The sequence below is a fragment of the Idiotropiscis lumnitzeri genome, chromosome 1 (assembly GCF_059441095.1).
Source record: "Idiotropiscis lumnitzeri isolate Australia: NSW breed Sydney's pygmy pipehorse chromosome 1, RoL_Ilum_1.0, whole genome shotgun sequence".
NCBI lineage: Eukaryota > Metazoa > Chordata > Actinopteri > Syngnathiformes > Syngnathidae > Idiotropiscis > Idiotropiscis lumnitzeri.
Genome location: NC_142391.1, coordinates 3,879,583 through 3,899,585, shown reverse-complemented (window position 1 = coordinate 3,899,585; position 20,003 = coordinate 3,879,583). Strand labels below are relative to the sequence as shown.

Here is a 20,003-nt window from a genome sequence, read left to right as displayed (position 1 = left end):
CATACAAAATCCTCAAAAAAAATTGCACAAATATTTGAAACCAAAATGATGAGAATGTTAGGAAAATCTAAACACAAAAAATTAAAATGGGGAAAAATAAAATTGAGAAAAAAAATAAAAACAACTCTTCTAACGCTCGATATGGTATGAGCATGCTTTTCACCAAAATGTCAAACTTCACGTCTCCCTCGTGTTATTACATATTGAATTGAGCCATTAAAAGTTGCGTTTCCTGTGTTTGAGGCGCTGACAAGCGTGATGGCGCTGATGCGACTGATGGGTTCCAAACACATCAGCTCGGTGCGGGTGAAGATGATGACCACCCTGCGCACTGGCCTCCGCTACCGAGAAGATTTTCCTCTGCTCTGCTGCCAGTCAGTGCCTGACCATACACGCACTTTGCAATTCTTACTTCCTAAACTGTTTGTGTTTGTTGCTCCATTTTCACGTCTACACTAATTGATATTAGAATATAAAAGTAAGAAAATATAATATGACAATCGAAAGGAAAAAGAAAAAAACATTTTTGGTGAAAAAATAAATAAATTCTAAAGCATTAGAAAAAAATATGTGTCGAAAATATTAAACAAATATTTAAAGATTACAATTTAGCATAGTTATTTATAAAAAAATAAAGATTTCTTTATTTAAAAAATATTAAAACTAATTGAAAAATATGAGAAAACATTAGAGGAAAAAAAGACAAAATCTACCAAAAATAATTCACAAATAGACAAAACTAAAATACACAATATTAATTTAGAAGAAAACCTTGAAAATATTCAGGGAAAAATATTGCACGATTCCAAGAAAAAACTACTAAATATAACTCTGAATATTATACAAATATTTAAAATTCACTGCAGCATTAAACAATGAAACGCACATTTTAAAAGTTCTATAAAAATATTAGGAAAATAATTTTAAAAGTAGCCGAACATTATTTGGAAAAAAAAGCTTCCAAACCCAATTAGGAATAAAATCCGAAAAACTTTTATCCATATAATAAAAAAAAATATAGATCTAATCTGAAAAAAGAAAAAAAAAATCCACAGAGCTTGGAGAGATAACAGAGACACTTTTGACCTTTGCCCGCAGAACATGGGAGTGCTTCGTGCGAAGCGTGGAACCGGCGCATCTGGGCCCCCTGCTGAGTCACGTGATCGTGGCGCTCCTGCCGCTCATCCCCCTGCAGCCCAAAGAGACCGCCGCCATCATCCGCTTCCTCATACTGGACAACAGGTTAGCCTTTCACTCGCATAAACACGTTTGCACAAAATCCGCCAGCTTTGTTTGATGCCGTGTCTCGCACAGGGAAGAAGTCAACGACTACCTCCATGAGATTTACTTCCTGCCGGACCATCCTGAGCTCAAAGACATCCACACTGTGCTGCAGGACTACAAAAAGGTGCATTTGATGGCGCTAGTCGGGATGCTGCTAATAGCGAAATTCTGCGAGTAAAAAGATTTATGCTAGGGATCCATTTTTTTTAAAATTTATTTATTTATTTATTTTTCTTTTTTTTTTAAGACCCATTTCAATATTTGGCAGTTTGCATATTCATAGCTTCCTTTTTTTATTTATTTTTCCTTCCAACTGTGCAGATATAAATTACAGGCAGGACGCACCACAAGTCAAGTGGACAAAAAAAAAAAAAAAAAAAATCGATTGAATAATAGATTGAATACTCGCTTCTAAAAATATTCGGTCGTTGCAACCCTACTTCGGAATGACCTGCCGACAATGTTTTTATTCCTAAAAAGTATTCCTCATATTTTTGTAAGCCACTCTGACATGATGCAGTTTAAACATTGACGCTGCACTTAAACGTGGGAAAATGGGAAACTGAAATTGCAGTCGAATAAAAATCCAACGTGTTGATTTGCTTAGTTGACAGCAAGCAACAGCGACCTGGCGTCCGCGCTGCAGCTTTCCATGAGAGCCGTTCAGCACGAGAACGTCGACGTCCGCATCCATGCGCTGACCAGCCTCAGAGACATGATGCACAGCAACCAGGTGACCACACAGACATCGGTTATTTGATAACCTAACTATTTCAATGTCAGTGAATTTCCAAAATATGAAGAGAGCCTTATACTCTACATATGAAAAAAACTAAAACCAATACTAAAACTAACAGACTAAACCTGCTCTATAAACAAATTTAAACACTCTATAAATGTAAAAATAAAAAAAACAAACTATAATGAAAAATCCCAAACTATTATATTATATTATGTATCATTGGAAGTCTGAGATCAAAAATTATTTATTTATTTATTTTCCCCCTTAGTTTTTGGTTAATGCTGCACTACAATATTCCTATTTTTGGGCTTTTGGTCGTCCGCAGGAGTGGCTCTCAAGGCAAGTGTGCGCCAGTGAGTCTGTGGAGCCGGTCATCTCCAGCCTGGTGTCGGTGTTGCTCAAGGGCTGCCAGGACTCGTCGCCCGAAGCCCGACTCCTGTGTGGCGAGTGTCTCGGCGAGCTCGGCGCCGTGGACCCGGGTCGCCTGGACCTGTCGCCGTTGCACATCCACGGTGACCGCCACACCTTTGTGGTACGTCTAAAAAATATCTATATATTTTTTTTAACTCATTCACTACCATTGACGGCTAAAGACGTCATAGTTCAATTTTTTTTTTTTACTCGGCTGGTAGTGAATGAGTTAATTAACCTTCGACACTAGTTTCACTGATCGATATGAAATTGGGTCGTCATGTCCACGGTGACGGTACGCACCAAAGAGTCAAAAGGGCCCATGGCCAAAATTGTACAGGAAGTTGGTCACTTGGGTTCAAGGGGCTTGTACTTGATGATAATTTGCGGAGTTGGCTGTGTTTTAAAAAAAATGAAGTAGATTAAAAAAAATTTCAATTGTGTTTTAATCAGAGCGGCGTGGACGACCCCAACTTCGCTTACGAACTGCTAACCGAACTGACGCGAGCTTTTCTGGCTTACGCCGACAACGTCCGAGCGCAGGACTCTGCTGCTTACGCCATCCAGGTACGGCCACGCCGCTCACTAACGCAAAAGAATGTCGGAGTATTGGCGTGAATCCCTTTTCTTAGGAGCTGCTGGCCATCTTCGAGTGCCGCGAGGGCCGGCTGGATTCGCCCGGACGCCGACTGTGGAGGAGATTCCCGGAGCACATCAAGGAAATACTGGAGCCTCACCTCAACAGCAGGTACTCAGGATCCTCTGTTTTGGTTCTGTTTCCACGTGGTGACGTAACCCAAATTTGTACGCGAGGCGCCTTTGACCTTGGATGTCAAACTATGGCCCGTGGGGCAAATTTGGCCCGCAGTGTAATTATATTTGGCCCGCGAGGCTATACCAAATGACTGCTAAACCATTTTACAGTCTATATGATAATAGTAACATTCAAAATGATCTTTTTAGAAATGAAACATTGTATTGCATTAATAAAACCACTTATAATAAAAAATGTCAATAAAAAAAAAATCTGCATTGATATTGTTTTTGAAAAATTAAATGCTGGCCCACGGCTTTGTTCAAATTTTCCTTTTCAGCCCACTGTGTATTTGAGTTTGACACCCCTTGCCTTAGTCTCTCGCTAACTTGCGCTAACGCAGTGGTAAAGTCATAGCACAAATATTTCTATGAAAATGCCACACATGTTGGTAGCGCAGAATAGTATTTACGAGGAGGCCACAAATTGGAATTTTTAATTATTTTTTTTTAGAATGAATTATTCCATCAATTAAACGAATGATCAGATCAATTTAATTTTTGCGTAAAAATGTATGAGGAAAAATCTTTTTAATTCCGTCAGATTACTGTTCATTAACCAATTATTGTTGTTTATTTTGTATTGGTAATTATTAAAAAAAAAAAAAAAAGAAATTGACAATTACGCAATATCTTTATTTTGAAGAACTCACCCTGGGTTTGTCCACGTTGCAGATACAAGAGCAGCCAGAAGGAGGCCAACTGGTCCGAGCTGAAGAAGCCCGTCTACCGCAGCAACCGGGGCGGCAAGTTCTCCGACTGGGCCGCCACCTGGGCCGGCTATCTCATCAGCAAAGTGAGGCCGCTCGTTCACAATGTTGATTTGCTGGATGGACTGCATGCATTTTGCTGCTGCTCGTCGGTATCACGCAAAGAAAAAAAATAAAACGAAAAGGTTAAGAATTGCACTCTGCTAATTCATGGGTGCCGTTTATCGTGTGATTTGATTTTCCCGTAACTCTAGATGGAATAGAGTCGACTCAAAAGTGCAATTTAGAAAATGCAAGAAGAAAAACATGATCAAATATTGAAATATTTTAAGCATCCTAATAATAATAATAATAATAATAATGATAATAATAATAATGACTATTATTGTCGTACTAAATACACGTTTAATTTGACTGGATATTCTATGTATTAACTAAATTATTGGTATCATAATGATTATAGTAATAAATAAATCTTATTATTAGGATACTAAAAAGCCTTATTTTTACGAGTTAAAAAAATTAAAATAATGATTTTTTTTTCATGATAACATCCTTAAAGGCCCTTTACATATTTATGACAAAAGAAAATAATCGATACAAATAGAACATTGTTTGGAAATGAATGAATACAAAAATGAGGCATAATTATTGATGCGCTGTGTGAACCATATTTGTCGTGTATGAACGATGATGTCAGAATATTTGCATTTAACATTGGCGAATGAGGACATAGAACTATTACAATAGGGTCGGAAACAAAAACAAAAGCCATATCCAATTAAAAGAATTCTTAAACTAGATGATGTAATTTAACAATATGTGAAAAACGTTTTTGACACCTTATTTTCAATAATGAAATAATTAGTATAAAAAAATAATTATTTTTCATTTAATTGTTTCAGGTGCGACACAATTTGGCCAGCCGGGTGTTCACCTGCTGCAGTTTCATCATCAAGTACGACTACAAGGTGACCATCTACCTGCTGCCTCACGTGCTGCGCTACATGCTGCTGGGCTGCACGCCGGCCGAACGAAAGGAGGTGAGCGCTCACACTACGTTGCTGATTTAAAAAAAAAAATATATATATATATATATATAATATATACGACTAATATTCCTGTTGAGGAGTTGCAACAGCTCCGATCTCCATGTATTGCATATCCATGTCTGTAATATACTGCCCCCAGGTGGCCAGGTTGTGTAACATAAAAAGGAGCCGCATGTGCGCTGAATTGAAGTGCGACAAAATTAAAAAAAAAAAAAAAAAGAAAAGAAAAAGGTTGACATTCTTTCTATATTTCAGGCATCACTGTATGTATCTTTTACTCCAGGTGACAGAGGAGATGCTGGCCGTGCTGACGGAGAGCGAGGAGCGCGTCCAGGAGACGGCCTCCAGCCGATGGCAGCTCAGCACTCAGACGGTGTTCAGCATGCTGTCTCACCTCACCCAGTGGAGCCGTCACGTCATCTACGTCGAGCCCGGCGACAACAGTAGGTCGCAATTTCAAACGGAACAATCGGCGTGCCATTGGAAGAAGGCAATCTCGGCTTTCCTTTCATGCGTCGAATGTGCCTTTTGCAAGCCAGTGCCGTTGTTATTATTTTATTCCCTTACCATCTTATGATCTGATATATATATTTTTTGGGGGGCGGGGGGTGGGCGGGTTTTTGCTCAAGCAGAAAGTGGCGAGTACGGATGTGTGGCGGCCTTCCTCAAGAACATCCCGCAGGATGTGATGGCCAAAGCGGCGTTGCGTTCCAAAGCGTACACGCGCGCCCTCATGCACTTTGAAGCCTTCATTCTGGAGGACAGAGAGAACCAGATCCAGGACCACCTCACCTTCCTGCAGGTGAGACAAAGTAGCACCTGGAAAGATATGTAACGCGACACGTTAGCATTTTAGTCGACTGAATGGGCTGCTTTTCCGCCGCAGACGTTGTACGCCGCCATGCACGAGCCCGACGGCTTGAGGGGGGTGGACGCCCTGAGGCAGGAGGAGCCGTCGCTACGGGAACAGATCCTGGAGCACGAGAGCATCGGCCTGCTGCAGGATGCCACCGCATGCTACGATCACGCCATCCAGCTCCAATCCGACCAGGTGGCCGAACACTTTCCTATCCTTTTTCTATTTGGGATGGACATTTTTTTTCATTTGTATGAATGCTGAAGAGTACAAACTGTCTTATTCTGCAGCGAGATTATTTTTCGAATTCCGTTAATTTTTGCATTTCTACTCTTTCCACATATCTCTACTTATTCAAAGCATTCAGCCTTCCAAATAGTCATTCAGGATATATTGGAAACTAGTTTTCTTATTTCCCAACTACATTTTTCAGTATTTTTTTTTTTGATCACATTGCCACATTTTCACAGTACAATGCCCAAATTAAGAGCTATTTTCTTTTTGCCATCTCCTTCCACATTTCTGTTGATTTAACTGTTGATAGACATTTTATCGGCGGGGCCGATATTTTCCATTTTGCCGATTATTGGTATCGGCCTTTTTTTTATTTTTTTTTAACTTTCCCGATAACTCAAAAGCTGGTTTATTTTGGCTGGCTGCATCACACTTCTCTCTCTCTCTCTCGCTCTCTCTCTCTCTCTCTCTCTCTGTGCTGTGCTGGTGGCCCTGCCTGCAGAAGCAGATTGGCTGATCGGTTCCTTGTGCAGTCGGTAGTAGTATTGTTCCCTTGTTCACCGTGTCCCCATCTGTCTAGATCGGCCACTATCACGGCGTCATGACGTCTCGGTTGGGTCTGGGCCAGCTGTCCACAGTCATCACGCAGGTCAACGGCGTCCTGGCAGACAAGTACGTACTTGACCTCAGAACAGAATATGATTTCCAGTGGTGGTGGGGTGTTTGTGGTTGGGTTTTCGACACAATCTCAAGCTTGTCTGTCCTAACAAGACTTGTTGTAAAACACTATTATGTTCGAGGGATGTAAAAATAAAATAGAATTGTGTGTGTGCGGGGGTGTGAGAGAGAGAGAGAGAGAGAGGGGGCGGGGGGGGAGACCATACTTAAATTGACAGTTTTGTACCTTTTTATTTTTTTATTATTTTAAGATAATATAAATTTTTTAAATTTATTATTTTCGTGTGTCTTTTTTTTTGTTTTGTTATCACAATTTAAAAATCACGATTTCAATTAGTACTAAAGTAGTGGTGATTAATATTTTTTTCTCAAAAGTATACGCTTAGTCGTGATATCTGCAAGCCCCCCGGCTGAGCACCGGTGCATTTTTTTTAACCGAGTTTAGGCAGCAGTGGACCTCAGAGCTGAACGCCTACAGAGTGGAGGCTGCCTGGAAGCTGGGCAAATGGGACCTGCTGGAGGACTATTTGAGTTCAGGTAATAAAATGACTATTTGTGTATATTCCCCATTATTATCCAACCTCTGCTTTTGCTAATATAATCCGTGTAGGATCTCACCGTATCGTACCGCAAAATGAATCGAGCTGCCAAATGTGCCTTTAGATCTCCAGTCCAGCACGTGGGGAGTACGACTGGGTCAGTTGCTACTGGCAGCCAAGAAGCAAGATGGCGTCGCTTTTTCCGAGAAGCTGAAGCTAGTCCGGAAGGAGCAGGTGGTCCCGCTGTCGGCCGCCAGCTACGAGTGCGGATCGTACCAGAGAGGATACGAGTACATCGTCAGGTCTGTTGGCCTCGTTTTTGTCCTTTCGAGCATCCGGAAAGTATTGACGTGTTGCAGGTTTATTCCAAATTTGATTGGATTTGTGTACATAACACCTTGTCGGGACAACATAAAAAAAAAAGTGTTCCTTTTAATTTTTCATGTATTTATTAAAAGAAATTAAGATTAAACATGTATATATATTGCATCAAGAAAATTATTTTTGCATTTCATGTTGTAGGCTTATTAAGAAAATTGATTTAAATTAGTGATAGACCAATACGCTTTTTTTTGGGACCGATACCAATTATTTGAAGTCACGTAGGTCGATAACCGATACTTTGAACGGATATTGATTTGTTGCCAAAAAGGGATAAAATGGTGTCAAAATTTTGAAAAATAAGAACTCTGAAACTTAAATTCCTTTCAACACATTTTTGAAACGTCTGATTTACAACCTGTTAAAACTTTTTTAGATCTTAGAAAATAGGCAAATTTCGTTTTAATAGTCGAATAAAAAGTACACGGGGGCTCAGCTGCGTGTTTTCTAGTTCAATTCAAACAAACATGCAGCTTTCTGCTGATTGGCTGCTACTAGGAACCAATCAGATGGTGCTGTGGGCAAGCCAAGCGGCTTCTGCAGGCAGGGTCACCAGCACATCAGCGAGAGAGAGAGAAGTGCGATGCAGAGAGCCGAAATGAACCCGCTTTTAATTTATCGGCCTGGAAAGTTTAAAAAAAGGGGGGCCAATGCTGATAATTTGCACATCGGCCCCGATAATCGGCCCGGTCGATAATCGGTCTGTCACTAATTTAAATGTTTTTTTCCCCCTCAAAGTTTGACTCACAAAACTCCATAATCACATCATTTTTTTTAATGGTAAGAAATCAGATTAAATAATTTATTTTTCCTCATTCTACGCACAACACCAGAAAATGTGATTTTCTTTTTTTTCTTTAATTATTACAAAGTTATAAAGTACTAACTTGAGTGTTTCTGTGCTGTCAGGCTGCACATGCTGAGCGAGTTGGAGCACACGTTCACTGAGCTACAGAGGCAGCAGGGAGGCTCCACCCCCGCGCTCAGACAGCTTCCCTCCCATTGGTCGGACCGGCTGGAGATGACCCAGAAATCCTTCCGGGCCAAGGAGCCCATCCTGGCCTTGCGTCGTGCCCTGCTGAGCCTGCAGTCCAAGTAACGACGCGCAAACGAACTCGATTCGCAACAGATCCTGTGTCCTGACAATTGGACGGAACGTTTCGGCCAATTACGACACGTCTTATTCGTTCTGCCAAAGTTGACCCACATACTTGAAACAATGAATGGACTCCCAAATGCGTTGAATACGTGCAACCTCACATGTTTCCCGTCGTTGACTTTTCCAGGCCTATGAGCCAGAAGCTGGTCGGCGAGTGCTGGCTCCAGAGCGCCCGGGTGGCGAGGAAGGCCGGTCATCACCAGACGGCCTTCAACGCACTCCTGAACGCCGAGAACACGCACCTGGCCGAGCTGCTCACCGAGAAGGCCAAGTGGCTTTGGTCCAAGGTTGGTTGTTACAGTGACCCACATTTTAGAAATGAGGTTTTGGAATGATCAAAAAGACGATGAGCTCAGCTTTCCAGTGATGTATTAACAACCGTTTTTATTCTTCCTCATTACGTTGTGACCTCAGATGTGAATACGCACATAGCACGCGCTTTGGTGTCGACAGAAAAGTTTCAATGCCTTTGGTGCAAAAGTTGGTCCTGCCAATATGGCCGCCACGTAAGCGCGACGGATAGCCGTCTCTGGTTATTACACATTACGCTTCTCGGATGAATGGCAATAAACCAATCAGAGGCCAGCATTTGGGGTCACGAACTATAGCACTACAAATGTTGCTAATTTTAGCTCATATCATTAAATTATTAAAATTATGAAATTAGTGTCAGATCAGCCCAAGAGAATTGTCTGCTTTATATTGATGATTGGATTTTGGAGATTCCCTGCATGGCTTTCTATGACAACGGCGAGGTCATAAGTGATTGTTTTGAAAAAAATAAAAACAGTATTTTCCAAACTATAAGCCGCTGCTTTTTTCCTAGATTTTGCGGCTAATACAACGGTACGGCTTTTCTGTGGATTTTTCTTTCACCACTAGGGGCGCTCTATAGTTAAAAAAAATACAGTAAATAAATCTCGATTTTATTTATTTTTTTTAATTAATTAATTTATTTATTTATTTTCTCTTGGGTCTGCTCTGTTTTAATTAGCAAAGTTGTTGCCGTGTTAAAAGGCACCATTTTAACAATCTGTTTATGTGCATTTACAGTCCAAAATCATTTTGTACATGCAGGATGGCCGAGTGGTCTAAGGCGCCGCGTTCAGGACCCAGTCTCCCCAGGAGGCCTGGGTTCGAATCTCGAATTTCCCCATTGTGGGACTAATAAAGGGAATATTAGTTATATTAGTAAACAACTATTTTTTTTTCAACGTAGAAAACTGTGGCTTATAACCATACGGCTTGTAACTCGTTTTTTTTTTTTTCCACTCCAAAAAAAGAGTTGCTGCATCTTATATATATGTGCACCTTATAATCCAGAAAATACGGTACATATTTAGAAAAAAATAGGATTATTTATAAAAAAAAATTAAATATTTAGTGTCAATATTTTTAATGTATATATTATGTGTATTTTTTTATTATCAGACGCATATTTTAAATTTATATTTCACATTTCTATTGCATTTTATAATCATGTGAACATATGAAAAATATATATATTAAACAACACTTTTATTTATTTTTTTAAAAAGGTTTCTTTAAATCTTTAATATTTTTTCAATCCATTTTATGCAATTATAAATGTTATATTGATTTTTATACAACCGTTTTGACAATCCCAACATTTCTTCTTAATTTTTTTCGCCGCTTGTATTTTCACTGGGTGGTCAGGGCGACGTCCACCAGGCGCTGATCGTGCTGCAGAAGGGTGTGGCCCAGTGCTTCCATGACGAGGAGCCGCCATCGGAGTCTTACAACCTGCACACCAAAGGCCGAGCCATGCTGCTGGTGGGCCGCTTCATGGAGGAGACGGCCAACTTTGAGTCCAACGCCGTCATGAAGACGTACAAGGTTGCCATTTACGGAAGAGTCCGTCCGGCTTTGGCTCTCACTGCTTTTTGTTGAGTTATTTTATTTATTTTTTTGTGTGAAGGATGTGACCAACCTTCTGCCTGAATGGGAGGATGGAAACTTCTACCTGGCCAAGTATTATGACAAAGTCATGCCCATGGTGACCGACAACAAGATGGAGAAGCAAGGGAACCTGATCAGATACATTGTCACCTATTTTGGAAAGTAAGAGCAACTGTGGTCACAAAAAAAGAAGAAAAAAAAAAGATAGATTTTTTTTTCTTTCCACCAATACTCCTGCTTCTTCAAACCCATACCAATAATCACCATATTTATCTTTTTAATACTACTCTGCACATTTACAATATGTAATTTTAGTGATATGTCATAATGGCAAAAATATTCTATTTAAATTTCCATTGTATAATTAAAAAGTATTTAAATATAATATATTTTTTCCCGCTTCAAGAACAGTTATGGAAAGTGAATAAGACATTTCAGTTAAATAATAAATAATTACCATCTAATTATCAACAGCTTTTTTTTTTCTTCAATTTAAACATCAGTCGAAAAGATTTTGGACCGTGGGACGTAGTCAAGTCAGAATCGCGCTTTTGCCTTTGTGCTCTTTTCAAAAAGAGAGTAGCAAATCATCTAGTAAAGGCTTACGCGACTGGCGATATGTGACGTGTAATCCATATATTGCGTTGGTTCTTTCCATCCAGAGCGCTGCAGTTTGGGAACCAGTACATCTACCAGGCTATGCCCCGTATGCTCTCCCTCTGGCTGGACTTTGGAGCCAAAGTGTGCGAGTGCGAGAAAGGTGCATGGCCAATCGTGTCAGATATATGTGTGCGATTATCAATTTGCATATTTAGCAGTTGGGCTGGGCAATTCGTGGCTTGTATCACTTGATTTGACTTCACTTGCCAAGAGCTAGTTTTCAAAAGAACAGTGGTGGGCGGTCAAGGCCTTCTCTGCTGGCCCAACATAATCAAGAGATCATGATCATATTATTCACATTGTCAAATTATATCCTAGTGTTGAATTTTTAGGTTAGAGTTTTTATCCAATCAGAATTGAGCGAGCTCGTGTTGCCGGGCAGATTTCATAATACCAGGAGCACGCCCTATTCGCCCGAAACCCTTCAGATAAAATCATGCCGGTGTCTGTTCTGTGTCTCAAGGGGGCTTGTACAGTTGATAGACAGTTGCGATAGCCAATCAGATTCCGCCTTGGTTATATTGAGCCTTCTCGCTGGCCTTACGCTGAAGGTGACAAACGCGTTTTGTGATTGGATACTCACTCGTGAGGAGGCAGCACTATGCGGAATCAACACACCAGAGAGACGTAACTGGCGACCATTCGAAAATCTAAAATATATTCTTGCCTTTTTAAACCACAATGGCCAAAGGAGGGAAAAATGTGGATTTAATTGCAGATACACTTGCGAAGCCATTTTCAAGACGGACTTTTCAAGAGAAGCGAGGTCGTCCAGCACTCACTCGGTAGTGCGTAAGCGTGTTTCTGTTCATTATTCCTCCAGCCGTGGTGTCATAAATGATGGAATTATGAGGGGCATTTATTCAAGATGGACTAAGTAGGACTTCACTGAAGGCCTTCGTGTCAAATGCGTTGCCCGCATCTGAGTGTCTCCCACTTAGCGACACCTCCGACCGAGCATGTGATTATTTTTCCTTAATAAGCAAACGATTTAAATATTTGCTAACAATCCACATTGGAAACTTTTGACCCGAGGTATGTGCATCCAAGCCGTTTTCCTACAAGTGAAGGTGCAATAAAAATAATTTAAAATCAGATTTTTTTTTTTTTGTCACAAAATATCATTCAACCCGATTGCGTTATAATTTCCTCAAAATCAAGGCTATCTTTTTTTTTTTTTTTTTTTTTTCCAGCTGGTCGGGCCGACAGGCAGATGCGTCAGGAGCTCTCCAAGATCAACGCCATGATGGGCGAGCATTGCGCCAACCTGGCTCCTTACCAGTTCCTCACCGCCTTCTCGCAGCTCATCTCCCGCGTGTGCCACTCCAACGACGACGTCTTCACCGTCCTCATGACCATCGTGGCCAAAGTCTTCTTGGCGTACCCGCAGCAGGCCATGTGGCTCATGACGGCCGTGTCCAAGGTGCGCACCCGCGAGCTTACAATTATGACTGATTATTATAGACGAGGCTCCCTCAGGTGCATGGTCACAGAATAAATTAAACCACTTGAATTGTTGTTACAGGAGCAAAAATGTGAGTTTAATACAGTGCTTCTCAATTATATTAAGAAAACAATTCGCGTCCCCATCCTCGCATCCACTCTCCGCCACAACTATAAATAATCGCATTTGTCCATAAAATAGTGATAGGTACACCTCTGCATAACATTGAATTCTTGTTTGTGTGTTTTGATCTGTTTAAATTTATATTACACCATACGGAACGCGCTTTGGTTGCAGTTCCAGCTATATAAATAAAGTTGTATTGTATGCATATAAAGAAAACAAAAAGAACGAGCTCATCTTGCAAGAATGACCTTAGTTTATTAGACAATAAAATAAAAAATATGAAGTGCATCAATTTGCCTGAAATTCCAAAAAAAAAAAAAAAAATTGTTTAAGATGTTAAACATTTTTGACCGATTTATTGCACCATTTGCTGCTGTAAATAAAATTAAACCAAATCAATAAATAATAAATTCAAATTGACTCAGGAGCGCAATGTGTAAAACACTTTAACCGACAAAACAAAAATGAATAAAACAATTTGCGTTTATTTTATTTTTTTTTAATCCAATGAGCAATGAGAACGCCACTGCCAACTACTGGAGAGGGTGTGTAATTACACTTTATTTTAGTATGGCGAAAAAAAAGCATGTTCCCCAGGATTGCACCACCATGATGCCAAAATAGTTACAGTTGGGCATTTGCAAAGTCGCTATTTGTTTTGTGTGTTTTTGTTATCCTCCATTATTGTTGTCCATAAATTTGTGAACATTGACGATGACTGCATGCTGATGAGGTTGATGATGTTCTTTCGCCATCCCCCCGCCCCCTCAGTCATCCTATCCCACTCGCATGAACCGCTGCAATCAGATTTTGAAGAAAGCCATCAGTCTGAAGCAGTCTCTGGAGAAGTTTGTCAGCGACGCCAACAGGCTTACCGACAAGTTGGTGGAGCTTTGCAACAAGGTGGTGAGTAATCACAGGAAATTACGGATACGACCTTGAGTTACTGGACTGAAGGTGCTACAAAAAAAAATTAAAAATTGTCCTGAAAAATACATCTTAAATGAATCAGTCGACTTTGAGTTTTTTTTTTTGTCTGATTTGCTCTCCCTTTAGGTGAATAACGACACCAGCAAGCTGAGCATGGTCGTCCACTTCAAGCAACTGAAGCGTCTGGTGGAGGAGCCCACCTTCAGCCAGATTCTCATCCCGTTGCAGTCCGTGCTCATCCCCACGTTGCCCAACACCGGCGGGGCCAACACCACCCACGACGCCTTCCCGGGACATTGGGCCTACCTGGACAGCTTCGAAGATCACGTGAGGCGTTGAACATACGGTTGGGTGATTAATAGCTGGGTTTGATTGTCAGGCCAATTTCTTTCTTTCTTTCTTTTTTTTTTCTTTTCTTTTTTCTTTGTTTAGATTTTTCTTTTCTTTCTTTTTTCACTTTCTTTCTTTTTCTATTTTTTTGTCCTTTTTTTCTTTTCTTTTTTCTTTCTTTTTTTCTTTCTTTCATTTTTCTATTTTCTATTTTCTTTTATTTCTTTTTTCTTTCATTTTTTTCTTTCCCTCCCATTAGTGGCTTCTGGTATGCACTTCTTAAACTAACAACTAGGGGCGTGGCTGTGAATATTTTAATCATCAAATATCCTGCTCAGAATTTTATTAAATGATTTTGTATTCAGATCAAACATATTTTTGCTTGGTTGAAGAGCAAAATGGCAACATGAGAGAAAATGAGATGGCACTGACTTTGTAACATTTTTATTTAATTATTATTATTGAATCCAAATTGTGCACAGAAGCAAACTTTTTTTTGTTGAAAAAAAATCCAGGGAGATGATTTCAAACAAATAAAAATAAGTAAAATATGAATATAATTAGATTTTAGTTTCAACTTTGCTGCAAGCAACAGTTTGCATTCAAAGCAGGGCTCTCCCCCTCCAGGATTTTTAGAATCAATTATTCCATCGATTAATCGGATAAAAATGTATTTAGCGTTAAAGTGTATTATAAATCATTTTTTCTCAATTGCTGTTTAATTTGTGCTATTTGGTATGGTTCACTAAAACAAAACTAAAACAAAAAAAAGTTAAGGAATACCACACAGGGGAAATTGTACTGCCCAACCTTGAAACCGATTCTCTTACTGTTTTTTTTTTTTTGTTTTTTTTTCCAAAATAAAAGCAGATGTTTGCAAATGTCATCGTTTGATTCAACACAAAAGCATATCACCATTTTTTTCCACTTGTGTTTTCATAAATCGCCTTGACAACTTATCTTGATGCTTTCTCAACACCGCCAAGCAATAATTCAAATCATTCGTAGTATTTTTGAATTGTGAACTTGTGTGACTAATGATTGGAAGGCGGTTTTTGGTTTGCCCAGGTGGAGATCTTGGCCTCCTTGCAGAAGCCCAAGAAGATCAGCCTGAAGGGGTCGGACGGGCGCAACTACACCATGATGTGCAAGCCCAAAGACGACCTGAGGAAGGACTGCAGGCTCATGGAGTTCAACTGCCTCATTAACAAGGTCCCCTTAAACGCACCACAACCTTTAGAAAACGTTACATACCAGGTGTCTACTACGGTTTTTTTTTGTTCTTTTTTGTGGACCTAACAAATGCATTTTTTTTCTCACAACATTAAAGACTATTATATATTTTTTTTCCCCACTCTGGCAAATACCGTATTTTCCGGACGGACCCACGAGAGAGAAAAAAAAAAATTCTAGTTTTATTTTGCGTATTTTATGAACGATAGAGCTCCCCTAGTGGTGAAAGAAAAATCCACAGAAAAGCCACACCGTTGTATTGGCCGCATGGTTCAAAATCGGGGAAAAAGTAGCGGCTTATAGTCCGAAAAATACGCAAATTTTCCTTCTACTTTAATATGTTAAAGAGGCTGTGTGTGTGTGTGTGTGTGTGGGCATAGTGCTTGCGCAAAGACGCCGAGTCGCGGCGTCGTGAGCTGCACATCCGCACCTACGCCGTCATCCCTCTCAACGAAGAGTGCGGCATCATCGAGTGGGTCAACAACACGGCGGGGCTTCGCCACATCCTCACCAAGCTGTATAAGGAGAAAGGTACGCCTCGCCACGCCGCCACCGTGTCAGCTTTAAAACTGAGCCGTGGTGTGTTTCAGGCGTCTACTTGTCGGGGAAGGAACTGAAGAAGATGATCCTCCCCAAAACTACCCCCTTCGAAGAGAGGCTGCGCGTTCACAAGGAGGTGCTGTGCGCTCGACACATCCCCGTTTTCTACGAGTGGTTCCTGCGCACCTTCCCTGATCCTACATCGTGGTATGATTAATCGATTTTGTTCATACGCTTGACTATTTTGGGTGTAATGACACAGTTGGCCACCAGATGGCAGAACACTATTTCGTTCATCGCGGTAAATTAGACGATTATTGCATTCTAACTTGAATCCTGCTTTTTACACTCACAGTACGTAAAACATACTTCATTTGCTTTTTTATTCCATCTAATATGTGTTGTTTCTAATCATTTCTAATAATAATTTTAATAGTTTTATCCCAATATCTTTCTTTTTTAACTAGTCCTCTTTCGCAATTTTTTTTATATTAGCGGCCTTAAAAAGAATTCTGTTTCCAATTTAGATGTTTTTTTTCCTTTTGCGTGTGAGAAAAACAAAATTAGAATTACAATATTAAAACAAGCATAGCTTCAATATTTTTATTCTTGTTTTAGTTTGGGGGAGTTGTTTGTTTTGTTCTTTTGTTTAATAATTTAAAAAAATGCTTTTGTTTTTTCCCACAATCCATTTCAATGAATGTCAATTACACAGATTTTCACAACAATAATACAAGTAAAAAAAAAAATTGTGAATGGAAAAATTTCCCCATTGTCAACACATGCATGAAATATGATTCTCGTGGCAATTCAATTTAATTTTAGTTCAATTTAGGGCCATAAGAAAAACAGTATATAGTCTTTTCTCTGCTCTTTTTCATTCATATTTTGTGTTTTCATGTCATGTAAGGAAATTAACAAATTAAAAAAAAAAAAATGCTTTTTTTTTTTTCTCCATTCTCTTTTGCTGTTTTTGTTTCCGCAGGTACAACAGCCGCTCAGCATACTGCCGCTCAACAGCCGTCATGTCCATGGTGGGCTACATTCTTGGCCTGGGGGACCGCCACGGCGAGAACATCCTCTTTGACTCGTTCACGGGCGAGTGCGTGCACGTGGACTTCAACTGCCTCTTTAATAAGGTTTGCTTGTCCCATTTTTTTTAATTTTCTCATGGGTTGAGGGATGAATGTCATTATCTTTTTCTTTTTGCAATGTTAACGTGTAAAAAAAAAAAAATGTTTCCTTTTTTCCCTCATTTTTTAAATGATCTATTATCAGCTGACCGATTAATCGGTTGGGCCCAAATTAGTACTTACCGTTACCGTCGTGGTAACACTCTCTCTCATCTAGGGGGAGACATTCGACGTCCCTGAGGTGGTCCCGTTCCGTCTGACCCAGAACATGGTGCACGCCATGGGGCCCATGGGCATCGAGGGTCTCTTCAAGCAGGCGTGCGAAGTCACGCTGAGGCTGATGAGGGACCAGAGGGAGCCGCTCATGAGGTGCACACAACGTCAAATCGAGGCCATGCGTAGGCAACCTGCGGTCCGTGGGCCATATTAGCATTCTCCGTGCCGGTCTAGAAATAAATGCGATCTCAGGAACCGTTAGGAAGAGGCCGAAAATATTTAACCCACAAACGCTCCTCGCCGAAACGTGATTTTTATTGTTCCTAAAGCTCTATTCTATTCTATGTATTATTATACTTTAAAATATTTTGTATTTTTAAAAAAATATAAAAATAGTATAGAAATCGTTTTGAAATTACAAAATACACACATTATAAAAAATAAATTACTCTTGGAAATGTAAACATACATTTTACATTTACATTAAGGACTATATAAAAAAAATATTTTCCAAAACAGAATTATTTTATAAATTGGATGGATGGATTTTACAGGTAAAATTGGTATGCAATCTAAAAATATTTTTGCAATTAAACCCCTCCCCCAAATTTTTTAAAATTATTTTTAAATACTAACCTATTTTCAAATATAAACATTTTTGCACAATAAACATGGTTTTAAAAATCATAGGTTTAAAGAAATTACCAATACTTTTTAAATCAGGAACATTTTTGTAAATATATTTTTAAATAATTTTTGTTTTTTTTGTAAAATATAAAAATATTAAGCAATTGGGAAAAATGAGGAAATGAATTAAAAAATTTTTTAATGGCATTTAGAGGAATTTGTATAACTAAACGGAAAAAGATTTTCCACTCTTATGTTGTAGTAATTCCCTAAAAGTGTGCCTATACAATACTTACTTTGCCATACATAGTATTCAATTCAAATGAAATTAAAAATTAATTTAAAAAAATTCTAACCTCATGAATGGTGTGACAGGGTAACATTAAAAAGTTTTTTTTTTTTAAATCTCTTTCACTTACCAGTGTCCTGAAGACCTTCCTTCACGACCCCCTGGTAGAGTGGAGCAAACAAGGCAAAGGACTTTGCAAAACTCAGGCCAACGAAACCGGAGAGATCGTCAATGAAAAGGTGAGCAGTCCGAACTTTCGACATTCACTTAACTAGGACATGACACATTTGACCGGCTGATTTAATTGGCTGATAAAATCTTGACCTATTTATTTTATTTTCCTGATTTTTTTTTTTTTTATTTATTTTAACATATTACATTATCAAGATAAAGGTGTTCGAACCTTCCCCGCACCCAAAAACAAATAAACACCAAACCTTTACATCCACTCTGGTGCGCAATCGATTAATGAGCTGGCAAACTTAACTGTCCAATATTTTGGTTGTTTTTTTTTTTAAATCAGCAGAAATGTTTTTTTTTTTTTTTGGGGGGGGGGCATTTTTTTCGAATTCCTGCTTCAAAATAAAATAAAGATATTGATGTTAAAACTCACTTAATCTTAACTAGTTCCTGACTGATTAATTGGCCAAGTTAATGGACTATTAGCTTCGAGCTAATAAAACCAGATGATTTTTTCTTTTTTTTTTTCTGGAGGTCAGATTGTTTTCTGTTGTGAGGTCAAACAATTACAAAAGGTCGGAATTATTATAAAATGGTCGCATATTCTGCTTGTAATTCATATAGTTATTGTTCTAAGGGACCAGAAAATAAGTTAGATATGTGTATATTTTTTTTAACAATCCTCCGATTAATCTGTTCTCAAAATTTCAGTACCAACATTGATCTAAAAAAAAAAAATGAACAAACAAATCCATATCAGTTGGACCCTACGCGACTCTAAATGGCGTTACACTCACTCGTCTCTTTGGTCCGGCAGGCTAAAACGCATGTTTGCGACATCGAGCAGCGTCTCCAAGGCGTGATCAAGAGCCGCAACAAAGTTCTGGGACTGCCTCTGTCCATCGAGGGCCACGTGCACTACCTGATTCAGGAGGCCACGGACGACAAGCTGCTCTGTCTGATGTATGTGGGCTGGGGGCCTTACCTGTAAAGTGCACTTCTGATGCTTTGCGTTCACATTCGCAAGCCTCACTTAACGAGTGAGCGGCTTCCTGTTTCCTAGAAACGGACGTTTATGTACATGTTCTTGTTAATAAATAGTTATGTTTTGCTCCGTTCATGTGTGCACTGTGGGATCATTTTTGTGGTAAAGCAGGCAGATGGGCCAGGTCATTTGTAAATGACATGATTTGTGTTCATGATTCACGTGGGATCGCAACCGAACTGGCCCGCGGATAGTGAAAATCCGCCTTGGGTAAAACACAAATTTCCCCCCCCCAAAAAAATGTAAAAAAAGATAAATGAAAACGTGTGTTTTCTAATAAGTCATATTTGTTTGTATTTCATGACCATATCATTTAATAAAGATTTATTTTCAAATGTAAAACGGTTCAAAGTGAAATTATTGAATGAGATGAATGTAAATTAAAATGAATAAATACATTGTAAATATAATTCATGAACCTAATTTGCAGGGAAAATGTCTAAATTAAAGCAAAAACATATTTTTTTAGTC

The 20,003-nt window shown here is 39.2% G+C and overlaps 1 protein-coding gene across 4 annotated transcripts in view; it reads left to right on the top strand.

Annotated features, from left to right (window-relative positions):
- Positions 1 to 19,763, top strand: part of atr (ATR checkpoint kinase) — a 32,460-nt gene extending 12,697 nt beyond the window's left edge. For all 4 annotated transcript variants that reach the window (XM_088311167.1, XM_088311158.1, XM_088311176.1 and 1 more), the window contains 30 exons: positions 244 to 374; positions 1,099 to 1,242; positions 1,315 to 1,408; positions 1,892 to 2,017; positions 2,352 to 2,558; positions 2,891 to 3,004; positions 3,070 to 3,185; positions 3,926 to 4,046; positions 4,866 to 5,003; positions 5,296 to 5,455; positions 5,645 to 5,814; positions 5,899 to 6,063; positions 6,683 to 6,774; positions 7,226 to 7,317; positions 7,444 to 7,621; positions 8,610 to 8,795; positions 8,987 to 9,146; positions 10,537 to 10,716; positions 10,799 to 10,941; positions 11,442 to 11,539; positions 12,633 to 12,862; positions 13,781 to 13,915; positions 14,066 to 14,266; positions 15,338 to 15,481; positions 15,883 to 16,033; positions 16,093 to 16,249; positions 17,028 to 17,181; positions 17,393 to 17,544; positions 18,441 to 18,546; positions 19,305 to 19,763. In XM_088311167.1, coding sequence (XP_088167293.1) covers positions 244 to 374; positions 1,099 to 1,242; positions 1,315 to 1,408; positions 1,892 to 2,017; positions 2,352 to 2,558; positions 2,891 to 3,004; positions 3,070 to 3,185; positions 3,926 to 4,046; positions 4,866 to 5,003; positions 5,296 to 5,455; positions 5,645 to 5,814; positions 5,899 to 6,063; positions 6,683 to 6,774; positions 7,226 to 7,317; positions 7,444 to 7,621; positions 8,610 to 8,795; positions 8,987 to 9,146; positions 10,537 to 10,716; positions 10,799 to 10,941; positions 11,442 to 11,539; positions 12,633 to 12,862; positions 13,781 to 13,915; positions 14,066 to 14,266; positions 15,338 to 15,481; positions 15,883 to 16,033; positions 16,093 to 16,249; positions 17,028 to 17,181; positions 17,393 to 17,544; positions 18,441 to 18,546; positions 19,305 to 19,478 — 4,419 coding nt within the window. In that variant the 3' untranslated portion in view covers positions 19,479 to 19,763. The remainder of the gene's footprint in view (positions 1 to 243; positions 375 to 1,098; positions 1,243 to 1,314; positions 1,409 to 1,891; positions 2,018 to 2,351; positions 2,559 to 2,890; positions 3,005 to 3,069; positions 3,186 to 3,925; positions 4,047 to 4,865; positions 5,004 to 5,295; positions 5,456 to 5,644; positions 5,815 to 5,898; positions 6,064 to 6,682; positions 6,775 to 7,225; positions 7,318 to 7,443; positions 7,622 to 8,609; positions 8,796 to 8,986; positions 9,147 to 10,536; positions 10,717 to 10,798; positions 10,942 to 11,441; positions 11,540 to 12,632; positions 12,863 to 13,780; positions 13,916 to 14,065; positions 14,267 to 15,337; positions 15,482 to 15,882; positions 16,034 to 16,092; positions 16,250 to 17,027; positions 17,182 to 17,392; positions 17,545 to 18,440; positions 18,547 to 19,304) is intronic.
- The last annotated feature ends 240 nt before the right edge of the window (positions 19,764 to 20,003 follow it).